At 46.7% G+C, this 12,105-nt stretch overlaps 1 protein-coding gene across 5 annotated transcripts in view; it reads left to right on the top strand.

The window, feature by feature from the left end:
• Positions 1-8,075, top strand: part of LOC147146595 (protein ELFN1-like) — an 83,743-nt gene extending 75,668 nt beyond the window's left edge. For all 5 annotated transcript variants that reach the window (XM_086032252.1, XM_086032253.1, XM_086032256.1 and 2 more), the window contains 2 exons: positions 833-999; positions 1,669-8,075. In XM_086032252.1, coding sequence (XP_085888378.1) covers positions 833-999; positions 1,669-3,718 — 2,217 coding nt within the window. In that variant the 3' untranslated portion in view covers positions 3,719-8,075. The remainder of the gene's footprint in view (positions 1-832; positions 1,000-1,668) is intronic.
• The last annotated feature ends 4,030 nt before the right edge of the window (positions 8,076-12,105 follow it).

Raw genomic sequence — 12,105 nt, 5'->3', positions numbered from 1 at the left:
ATTAAGTTGGCGAAGAAACGGCGAATTGGATTGATAAGGGGACCGTGATGTATCCGCTGTGCCGGCTTGAAAGGTAGAATGAAGCAACAGCGCACCCGGCTCGAGTGGTAGAAACGCGGTTATGCGCTCCCGGCTTTAATGGGTTAAGTGATGGCATTGAGACAGAGTGAAAATGACAAAGTAAGTGACTCAGACCCAAGGTAAGAGTGACAAGTTAAACAAAGGATTTGACCCATGGCAAAAGTGACATGTCAAATGAAAGCAGGGACACATTAAGTGACACATGGTTAACGTGACCTGGTACGCGACAGCACTGACAGGGGCGGCGTCACCAGTGTGGTAGCGCGGTCGGCTCCCGACCCAGAGTTTGTGGGTTCAGTCCCCGGCCGTTGTGACCTTGTTGAAGTATCCTTGAGCAAGATACTACTGAGTCCGTTTACCATTTCGATCACTTTAACCATGTGTCAGTGCCGTCACTTACCAAGTTACTCTAATTAACCTGACCTTGACCTTACCAGCAAGGTAACCCGAAGAGTCCTTTTTGTGGCATCATGCGGATGTTTCCTGCCTTCTGAATAAAGTGTCCATCCAGACCAAACTAATGGATTGAGAGTATGATCATGCGTCTTCCTGCCGCTTTGCCAGGCGGCGCCATGCAAACTGGAGAGGATGCAAAGACTTGAGCTTTGATCATCATGCAAAACATCAAGAGTGTGCTGAGCTGTGCTGAGTGTGCATCTCTCTCGGCAGTAGCTCGCCGGAGATTACCAGTAATCCCACTTGTCTTTGTCGCCCCACCCTCCATCCCCCCGTTCTCTCTCCCTCCCCCAAGGTTCTCCAGATGGGCTTCAACAAACTGAGAAACCTGACGGAGGGAATGCTGCGAGGACTGGGCAAGCTGCAGTACCTTTACCTGCAGGCCAACCTCATCGAAACCGTCACGCCCAACACCTTCTGGGAGTGCCCCAACATCGAGAACATCGACCTATCCATGAACAGGTACCTTTGAAACAGGAAACTGGAGCCCTGCGATTGATGGGATCGGTCCAAGGGGTGTACCCTGATGCTTACGAGTGATCCTGAACAGGATAGGCCGGGGGTGGGCAAAATATATTCACACGATCCGATAATAGTTGTTGCATTAATGAAGCCCACGTTTCTCCCCAAATGGTTTATTGAAATCTATTTCTTATTGACTCACGTCATTGCTTTTACTTTGTTTTTCACGAGCGTGTCAGACAAGTATCAGAAACACACCGTGATGTCATGGCACACCATCAACACGCGATTTATGAAAACAAAGTAAAGCCCAATGTCAAACGCATGGGCGAGTGTCTGAAGCTGATTGGATGAACGAGTCAGGCGGTGTGGCCTCTGCAACTGAAGACGGCGGGGAGAGTGAAATAGCGAGTTGACGACCGGAAAGAAAGAACAATGACGTCATCCATTCATTAGAGGTCCACTTGACTATCGACACCTTCGGATTGACTTTGGAGAATCCGGTCGTTCAAACCCTAATAGATAGAGCGATGGAGAGATTTCCTTTGCGGAAAAGCAAACCCAACACAAACGGGACAAGAGTTTATTGACTTTGTTTTAATAAAGCAAACGTTGACAAGCTATAATATAAGAGATATAAAACACTGTATATTCTTGTGTCGTCCTCAGGATCCAGGCGCTGGATGGTAGTTTGTTCTCAGGACTCTCCAAGCTGACCACCTGCGAGCTGTACACCAACCCCTTCAACTGTTCCTGCGAGCTTCTGCCATTCCTGCGTTGGCTCGCCGCATTCCCCAACCGGACCAGCGAGCGCATGGTCTGCGACTCCCCTCACGGCTTCTCCGGCTACAACCTGCTGAGCCCCAACCCCCGCGCGCCGGCCCAACGCAACGCATTGCACGTGCTCGGCCTGGTGTGCACCGAGGACGGCAGCAACTCCACCGCCTTCTACATCAACGGGCTGCTGGATGCCACCACGCTGTCGCCAGACTTCTCCCCGTGCGGACTGGACGACTGCGCGTCGGGAACGCCGCCCGACGAGGTCATCTACCACACGATCTTCACCGAGATCAATCCCGTCATGACGCTGAAGCAGGTGCTGCACTCTAGCGCCGTGATCACGGTGGAGATCCCGCACCCGTACCGGAAGATGTACATCCTGATGCTGTACAACAACAGCTTCTTCACCGACATCCAGAACCTGAAGTACCAGAGGGAGGACATCGAACTGACGAACCTGAAAGCGAACACAGACTATACGTACTGCGTGGCCTCCATACGCAACTCCCTACGTTTTAACCACACCTGTCTGACCATCTCCACGGGCCACGGCGCCAGACCGGAACGGATCGCCAATCAGTCGTCAGCCACCCACTACATCATGACCATCCTGGGCTGCTTGTTTGGAATGCTGCTCTTCCTGGGCCTGGTAGTCCACTGCCTGAGACGGAAGAGGATCACGGAGGAGAAAGAACGCAAGCTGAGCCGGATCCAGAGGACCCTAATAGAACTCAAGTATGGTGACGAAGGGGATATCGAGAGCAGCGGCGGCCCTGTTTCTCAGAAGCTACCCCCTGGCGGGGACAGTCTGTCCAGGATGCCCTACCTGCCTCAGGGCACCGAGATAGATCCTTACCAGCTGCAGGAGGTGGTCGAGACACCGGCGCACAAGCCCGCCAAGCTCAACTACATGGAGGTGCGAGGGTCTGGTGTGGAGAGGGAGCGGGAGCGGGAGCGGGAGCGGGAGATGTCACCCCAGGCCAACCCCCAGGGTTCCGTGGCCGAAATCTCCACCATCGCCAAGGAAGTGGACAAGGTTAACCAGATCATCAACAACTGCATCGACGCCCTCAAGTCTGAGTCCACTTCCTTCCAGCAGGGCATCAAGTCCCCGACCTCAGCGGGTGGGGGGGCCGTATCCACCGCTGAGCCGCAGCTGGTGCTCCTCTCTGAGCAGGCAGGAGACAGAGCGGACGAGTTCCTCTCCCCAGTCTACAAAGGGGGACGAGGGGGCCGAGGCTACCACCATTCCTTGCAGCGTCACCATAGCATGGAAGCCCCCACGACCTCCAAGAGGCCCAGCACCTCCTCGTCCCCTGGCTCGGCCAAGAGTCCCCGTTCATTCCACTCTGAGGGGGCCTACCACACCTCAGAGACTCGCTACATAGAGAGGAGCTCACCCAGCGACCGCGGCGGCGAGGAAATGGTGCGCACAGTCAACCCGGCGGCGGCCATCCTGCGAGCCGAGGCCCACAGGATCCGGCAGTACCACGAGCACCGCCACTCGTACCCGGGATCCCAGGAGCTGCAGCACCACCCGCAGATCATGCAGGAGCTCCACTACCACCCCGGTGGACGCAAGCCCTCCGTCCTGGACCCGCTCACCCTCAGCCGGCAGGCCAAGCAGAGGGAGCTGGCGTACTCCCAGCTGGCCCCCCACTATGCCCTGTCTCCCCAGTACCACAACCTCAGCTACTGCTCCAGCCCAGAAGAGGAGGAGGAGGAGGAAGAAGAAGAAGGGCTCCTGTGCACCCCCACTTTGGGCCTGTGGGAGCGCTTCAAGCTGCACCGGAAAAGGCACCGGCAGGCGTCCATGGAGGACGAAGGGTACGTAGCGGCCGGGCATGCGCTGCGCCGCAAAGTCCAGTTTGCAAAGGATGAGGATCTGCACGATATTTTGGACTACTGGAAGGGGGTCTCGGCCCAGCAGAAGGCCTGAGGAGGCCCGACGACAACACTGTGGAAGACCTGTAAATACAAAACCCGCATATCCAGGGACCGAAGAATAAAAAACAAGGAGGAAAAGGTTGTTTTACTCAACACAAAAACCAGAACTTAGAGAGATTCTTTTTCTTTTTTTTTTCCATTTCTAATCTAATGGAACTAATAACTCTAACTTGTGTAGCCGTTTGTACGTTTTCACTGAGAAAGGAGAAAAAGTTACCTGGCAGCCCATCCTGAAATCTTTTTTTAGGGTGGTTTGTCTTCATTTTAGGAAACCAACAGAAGACAGGAAGTGGCTGAGTTTTTGAAAGACATTTTAAGGGATTGGACACAATTGATATTTTCTTCTAGGATGGGTCGCCAGGCAACCTTAGTGCCCCTCTTTCACCTGCAAGCGACTCGCAATTAGCTATTGATGCGTTTCCACTGGGGGGGAAAAAAAACAGGTACTATTTCTTGTACCTTGGGACTCCACGTAAACTACCGCCAGTATCTCTTTGGTCAAGCAGATTCATCATCACCGCGTAGAGTTGCCTCGCCTGGAGTATTAAGCAGCACAGTGTCCAGTCAGTCTCCTTTTGGATAAAACGATTCTTTGGTTCTGGTGCCCTGTTTTATGTGAAGTGAGCTGGTCGCATTTTGCTTGAACAGGTTCATCACCGCATAACTATTACGTTAGTGTTACGTTAGCGTAGCCTGTTGCTGCTCCCCTTAATTCTCCTCTTGGATCAAATTAATTTCTACTACCCTGGGTTCCACGTTAAGAAAAAGAGCTCTTACATAAATACTACATGAGTACCTCTGTACTATTTGCAGTGGGAAAGCAATCACCTCAAGCACATGCTAATATTAGCATAGCCTGTTGCCATGCCTTGCAGTAGTCAACTCCAGCATCTCCAGGTTGTCGTCGTAAGCCTCAGTTTCCTCTTGGATGAAATAGATCTCCTTCCCGTGGCCCTCGTTTTTCTTCGCGGTGATCTCGTTAGGACTGCTCAGTAGTCTTTTCAGTGGAAACGCATCCACCTCAAACCCGCGGTACCGGGAATATGCGGTGAGAAAGGGGGGGGGGGGGAATGTGTGGCAGTGAGACCAGTATAACGTGCCAAATACTCCTTCTGACTTCTCCTTGCCAAACAGTTTTCTATACAGAATTTAAAGATTTTAAAAAATGACATTATAATAATTATTGTTATTATTATTATTATTATTATCATTATTAATAATATGAATTCTTCTTATCTTCTTACCGCTTCTATGATCCTCCTTATTTATCTGAACGTGGCACGGGACTTGGCGGCATGGGCCGCAAGAGCGCCCCCTTTGTACCTGGAGGACTACAACAGGTGTTGGTGAGCTGCTGTACAAGACGGTTCTAGAAGGTTCTATATATTTGCAACAGATGTTTTTGAAACATTTCGGGCTTTTCTAGCCCACCCGGAGTTAGTTAGTTAGCTGAAGTTTTTTGATTAAAAAAAAAGAAAAAAAGAAAAAAACTTAAATGAATGTCTTTAATTCCCCCACAAAAAAAAGTGGGAATGACTGCACTGTTCAAAAAGTCAAAAAACTTTCAAGGGGAAAAAAGAGCTTAGAACTCTTCGGGTAAAAATGCCGTAGCTCTACTGTGTCTCATCGCAACAGCGTCGTCCAGTTTGGAACTCTTTCTTTTCTTTGTTTGTTTGCTTTGGGTTTTTTGGGGGTGTTTTGTCTCTTTTTTTTTTTGCTTTTTCTTTTTGTTTCGTTTTCTTTGAATCTCTGGTTCCACTGTGGTGCCGTTGTGCCAAACTTGACAATTCACACACTCCTCTTTATACAACCATTGATGATTTGCCAAATGACAAATTTGCACAAGAAGGCGTCACATTTTCAAGCAGCCAATCATCCTTAAGACCAAAGTACTGTGTTTAAGAAATTGACAAACCCTTGCAGCGCCCCCCCCACCCACACACACACACACACACACACACAAACACACACTGAACACACTTTACACACACAGCCGCAAACGCAGGTGAATGTATTCTTTGCGAACAGCTGAATTGAACATGTTTGTCGATAACAAAGGGCCCGATTTGTCCTCTCAGACTTTATTGAGCATTTATGGTCATCAGTTGAAACATTTTTGAGAAAAAAAAAAAAAGAAATGTTTCCCTCTCTCCTCTTTAATTTGGAACAATTGTGTTGTAAGAATGTGAAAGTTGTGTGACTAGTGATAAAATCGAGGGGAAAAATATTCAATCTGTGCAAAAACTGTACTGAAATATCAAATGAGCGTGTTCTCACGAGAAGTTTGGACAAAAATAAAAATCTAAAGTAATTCATTTCACACATTAAGAAGATGAAGTTGAAACGTGGAAAACAATTAACAATCAATCTTCACGGAACCGAATGCGTGTCACATTGTAGTGTTGGGCTTTGGTTCAAGAATTCGGACTGGGGTCAGGATTCTCGTTCTTGTTGAAGTTTGGGTTCTTTAGAGTTCAGCTTGTGGTTCTTGCTCTGATTCGGGTCCTTGTTATGGTTGGTGTCAGGGTACTCGCTAAGGTTTGGGTTGCAATTGGGGTTCTTGCTGGGCTAAGGATTGGAGTCAGGATTTTGATAGTTACGCTAAGGCTCTCATCGTTAGAGTTGGTTGTTAGAGTTACTTAGCTTAGGAAAGTTGTCACGGTTATTGTTGGGGTTCTTGTTTAGGGTTAGAAAAGAGCCTGTGTTAGCACAGGCTTTTTTGTTGGGTTAAAGTTCTTGTTTGGGTTGTGGTCTTTGCTAGCTTGCTGTCAGGATTGTTGATCTTGCCAGGTTTGGGGTTAGGTCAGTGTTGTGTTAAGGCTTTTGTTATTTTGGGGGTTGTTGGTGCAGTTATGGATGGAGTTCACGTTGGGCTCTGGGTAAAGTTGGGGTCGGTGTTTTTGTTAGGAGAGGGTCAGACTTCTTTTGAGGGATGGTGTCCATGTTCTTGTTACAGTAGGTTAGGGTTATGTTGAGGTTCTTTTCTTGGTTAAATCCATGGTCAGGTTTGGTTTAGGATTTGTGTAGCGGTTATTGCCAGTGTGATGTTGTTGTCAGGGTTTTAGTTCCTCTTATGAGGCTAGGTTTAGTATCGTGAAATCCTAAGCTCTTGCTGACCAGCAAGTTGGACTGAATGATATTTCATTTCCAGTGGCTGTGTGAAAGAGGAATAGCGATGAGGTCATGAATCTCATTTTGTTCCAACAATACTTTTAGATTTGTATTTTGTTTTGGGGCTTCTGCAATGACACTAGTAGACATTTGAATCGACTTCCGTCCTTATAGCGAAAGGAGGAAGTGAGTATGCCGTAAAGCAATTCAGGACATTTGTATTTTTTGGTGTGCCAGGGTTGCTTCCATCCTCCTCAAAGTTGCTTCGTGACGGTAAAACGATACAGACCCCCCAGGGCATGACAAAAGTCCCATTCAACTAGTTGTAAGTCAATGTTTCATCCAGAGAGTTGTGAAAAAAAATGATTACGGTCGATTTCCTGCCCAGTACTGCTTTAATGTTTGGATTCTTGTTCGGCTAAGGATGTTGGGGTCAGCTTCTTGTTAGGGATGGCATTTTGGTTCGGGTTCTTGTTAGAGTTAGTGCTGGACTTCAAGTACTTGTCAGGTATGAACGTTAGAGGCGTATTTTCCTCAAGTTTTTGTACGATTCTGACACAATTGACTTTCGAAGTTCCAGACACCGCGTCTTCAAAAGCATTGTTTTTAATCAACAAGATCATTTAAATAAGATACCCTGAATCTTAAAGCTAAGAAATGACTCGGAATTGAGTGCTTTCGTCTACCGTTGTTTCTCGCTTAATTATTTGAACATGTGTTACTAAATTCTCGTGGGAACACGTTGGAGGAAAAAAAAGTTAAACGGCAAAAGGAAAGTCAAAGTGTATATCTTTTTTTTTTTTTGCATCACAAAGCGCAGTCGAAGGCGGCGACAGCCAGATTGTGGCTTCAACTCAACAGCAGCCTTAAAAAAAAGAGAATCACTTTTCTTGTTTTTCTTGTCATTTTTTGCTTTACAAACTGAACTTGCTTTCTTCTTCCTGTTTACTGACTGCCGTTTTTTAACCGGAGCGACAATATTGTCATTGTAGCCATGTTGTATTAGCACAGGCTTTTTTGTTGGACTCGTTTGCTCCGAGGCCATGAGCGACTGTACTACTGACTGGAAAAACGGGAATGCCTTGAAAGCGGGACGCAGCAGATCCCGCTTTGACGTCGGACACACAGTACGCCAGGAAATCTTCGGCATACGGACGGAAATCTGTCAGACGCTTTTGTTCTTTCTTTTTCTTGTCAAACGATTAAAAAGAGCACAATAAAAACATTGATTTCTTTTACTGGTCTGCAATCATTTGTACCTTCCGAGCCTGAGGGGATATGGTTTCTATTAGGTTAGGTTGTTAGCGTTTGGATTCTTGTAGGGTTCAATTTTTTTCCACAAGGGTTAGGTGTCACAATTCTTCAGGTTGATGTATGGGTAAGCTGGTTCTACTTGGTTTGCGTTTTTGTTTAGCGTTGGTGATGATATTGTTAGCATTGTCAGGGTTCGTGTTCTTAGGCTTCTTGTTAGGATTAGAAATGTGTTGAGGTTCTTCTGAGGCTTTGGTCTTGGCTGGGGGTCTTGTGCAATGCTTACGGTTGCCTTTTTTTCTCGTTGAGGTGCTTGATAGGGTTCTCGTAGGATTGGCCTTTAGGGTTGTTTTTTGGGGGATTAGGGTTGTCTTTGGGCTCTTGCTTGGGTTAGGTGTATGGTTTCTTGTGCAGTGCAGTCTTTGTGTTTAGCCAATAGATTTAATTTAGCATGCGATAGTACCGCAGCAACACCAGAGTGTGCAGCTTGAGGCCTTCGCAAAGAGAAATTGAAACTGTCACTTGGGCTTTGACTGGCTCAAACCGAGCGTCTCTAATGTGGACATAAAATCACGTGAAAAAGGTTCCAATTAGGATTGGTGTTAGGGTTGGGGATAAGGTGCTTTGGGTTAAGGTAGAGTTTCAATATGGGCGGGGTTGGGGGTGGGTTTTGTTATGGCTTAGGGATAACAAATGTGAGGGAGCCCAATAAAAGCTGGACAAATGGTTCTTTTAACGTTTTTGTTACGACGGAAGGCGCAGATCGTGAGCTATGGCTTGGCTTTTTGGAGAGGCAAGGGTTCTTGTGTGCTTGTTGTCATGGTTGCAGCTCAGGTTCTTGGTGTTGAATTGGGTTTGAGGCTTTGGAGTTTTCCTCGGGTCGGTGTTACGGTCCCACACGGTGTGAGAATGCCAACGTGTTCATCCTGAGCCTCACCCAACGCGGCTGCCGAGGCAACGCAGCGGCAGCTCGGCTCATGAGAGCACTTTTCGTGTGTGCGTGTCCAGGGTCACCTTGCGCGTGCTGGTGGAGGGTCGTAAACGAGGACCACATCCTTAAGCGTGCTTCGCTACTCTATCCCTGTTCAGGAAGGACCAATATTGAGAATGTCAGATGATTTATGTATGGCGCCTTTGTGTCTTCAAAGGACTAAGCAGGGTTTTTTCCCTGCCATCCTAGAAAAGGCCAATCCTTCAACTCCAATGAGAAACCAAATCAGAACACCACTAATCCCTAACTTCCAAGTGCCCTCTCCCCCCCCAAAAAACAACTAACACTTCTCCCAACTCAAACATCCCACCAAGAAAAATCCAGACCCTAAAATGAACCTCAAACCGAAACCAAAGAATCCTAAACTAACCCAAACCCTAAGATGGGGGTGCCATAACCCATAACAGGGAGGCGCATCATCATCATCCTCCCTCTTCCTCATCCTCAGCACACTCCGAAGCCTTTAATTGTCGCGCTAATTGTTGGGCTAGCACATAATAGCCGATGGGAAATTGCAGTGAAGTGCAATGGAGGACGCTTTGTCCAAACACATTTAAAGTGCTTTCCCAACGACACTTGAGAATAATCCCTCGAGGACTAATGGCCATGGATGGACTCAAAATAACAGGGCTCCCCCTACAGGCGTGCGGTGGTATTACAACTTGGTTTAGCCATTTCCTGGTCCGCGTGCCTGTCAGCCATCACACGCAGTACGAAATGATTGTCGTTGTGTGACTTCCTGATTATTGATCAGTCGACATGTCAATCATTACACGGGCTACTTTTTATTGCGGCGGGTGAGTCGTTAAATCTGCGTTTTATCTGGAATAGGAGAGAGAGACGCTCACATCAAAAGAGGAAGGTTTAGACAGAAAGGAGAAGAAGTGATGGGTCATCCCGAGGGTCTTCACGACACCTCTGTTGGAAAGAACAAGAAAAAGGGGGGAAAAGCATGCTGGGATGCATGAAACATGGAGCTGAATGACGATGTTTTAAACAGGGCTCACTGAGAGTGTGTGTGTGCGCGTTGTGCACAAGGCATGCAGACCAGTCAGAAAGCTCAGCAACTTTGTTGCGGCTCATGAATATTCATGAGCTATCAGCGAGCGCGCTGTTTTCGAGCGAGCTGATGAAATCAAGATGAGGAGGCTGCGCGGCTCAATCAGACCTCGCATCCGTGAAAATGGTCATTACTGCGTGCTTGGGTTCGAGGAGGGGCCACCTCGCTTTTTGCCAAACCGAAACCCAATTCCTACTTTAAAACCGTAACTTTGTTGTAAACCCTAAGCGTAGTTTGAAAGCCAAATCCTATTTTGAAACCCTAACCCTAGATTGAAACCCTAATTGGAAACCCTAACCCTAGTTTGAAACCCTAACCCTAGATTGAAACCCTAACCCTAGTTTGAAACCCTAATTGGAAACCCTAACCCTAGTTTGAAACCCTAACCCTAGTTTGAAACCCTAATTGGAAACCCTAACCCTAGTTTGAAACCCTAATTAGAAACCCTAACCCTAGTTTGAAACCCTAACCCTAGATTGAAACCCTAATTGGAAACCCTAACCCTAGTTTGAAACCCTAACCCTAGATTGAAACCCTAACCCTAGTTTGAAACCCTAATTGGAAACCCTAACCCTAGTTTGAAACTCTAATTAGAAACCCTAACCCTAGTTTGAAACCCTAACCCTAGTTTGAAACCCTAAGTAGAAACCCTAACCCTAGTTTGAAACCCTAACCCTAGTTTGAAACCCTAATTGGAAACCCTAACCCTAGTTTGAAACCCTAATTAGAAACCCTAACCCTAGTTTGAAACCCTAACCCTAGATTGAAACCCTAATTGGAAACCCTAACCCTAGTTTGAAACCCTAACCCTAGATTGAAACCCTAACCCTAGTTTGAAACCCTAATTGGAAACCCTAACCCTAGTTTGAAACTCTAATTAGAAACCCTAACCCTAGTTTGAAACCCTAACCCTAGTTTGAAACCCTAAGTAGAAACCCTAACCCTAGTTTGAAACCCTAACCCTAGTTTGAAACCCTAATTGGAAACCCTAACCCTAGTTTGAAACCCTAATTAGAAACCCTAACCCTAGTTTGGAACCCTAACCCTAGTCTGAAACCCCAATTATAAACCCTAACCCTAGTTTGAAACCCTAACCCTAGTTTGAAACCCTAATTGGAAACCTTAACCCTAGTTTGAAACCCTAATTAGAAACCCTAACCCTAGTTTGAAACCCTAACCCTAGATTGAAACCCTAATTGGAAACCCTAACCCTAGTTTGAAACCCTAATTAGAAACCCTAACCCTAGTTTGAAACCCTAACCCTAGATTGAAACCCTAATTAGAAACCCTAACCCTAGTTTGAAACCCTAACCCTAGTTTGAAACCCTAACCCTAGATTGAAACCCTAATTGGAAACCCTAACCCTAGTTTGAAACCCTAATTAGAAACCCTAATCCTAGTTTGAAACCCTAACCCTAGATTGAAACCCTAATTGGAAACCCTAACCCTAGTTTGAAACCCTAATTAGAAACCCTAACCCTAGTTTGAAACCCTAACCCTAGTTTGAAACCCTAATTGGAAACCCTAACCCTAGTTTGAAACCCTAGTTAGAAACCCTAACCCTAGTTTGAAACCCTAACCCTAGATTGAAACCCTAATTGGAAACCCTAACCCTAGTTTGAAACCCTAACCCTAGATTGAAACCCTAACCCTAGTTTGAAACCCTAATTGGAAACCCTAACCCTAGTTTGAAACTCTAATTAGAAACCCTAACCCTAGTTTGAAACCCTAACCCTAGTTTGAAACCCTAAGTAGAAACCCTAACCCTAGTTTGAAACCCTAACCCGAGTTTGAAACCCTAATTGGAAACCCTAACCCTAGTTTGAAACCCTAATTAGAAACCCTAACCCTAGTTTGGAACCCTAACCCTAGTCTGAAACCCCAATTATAAACCCTAACCCTAGTTTGAAACCCTAACCCTAGTTTGAAACCCTAACCCTAGTTTGAAACCCTAACCCTAGTTTGA

Source organism: Filicampus tigris, chromosome 6 (genome assembly GCF_054856515.1).
Source record: "Filicampus tigris isolate MCC_2025a chromosome 6, RoL_Ftig_1.0, whole genome shotgun sequence".
Classification (NCBI taxonomy): domain Eukaryota; kingdom Metazoa; phylum Chordata; class Actinopteri; order Syngnathiformes; family Syngnathidae; genus Filicampus; species Filicampus tigris.
The sequence above is the reverse complement of the archived record's forward strand: the minus strand, read 5'-3'. Positions and strand labels throughout refer to the sequence as shown.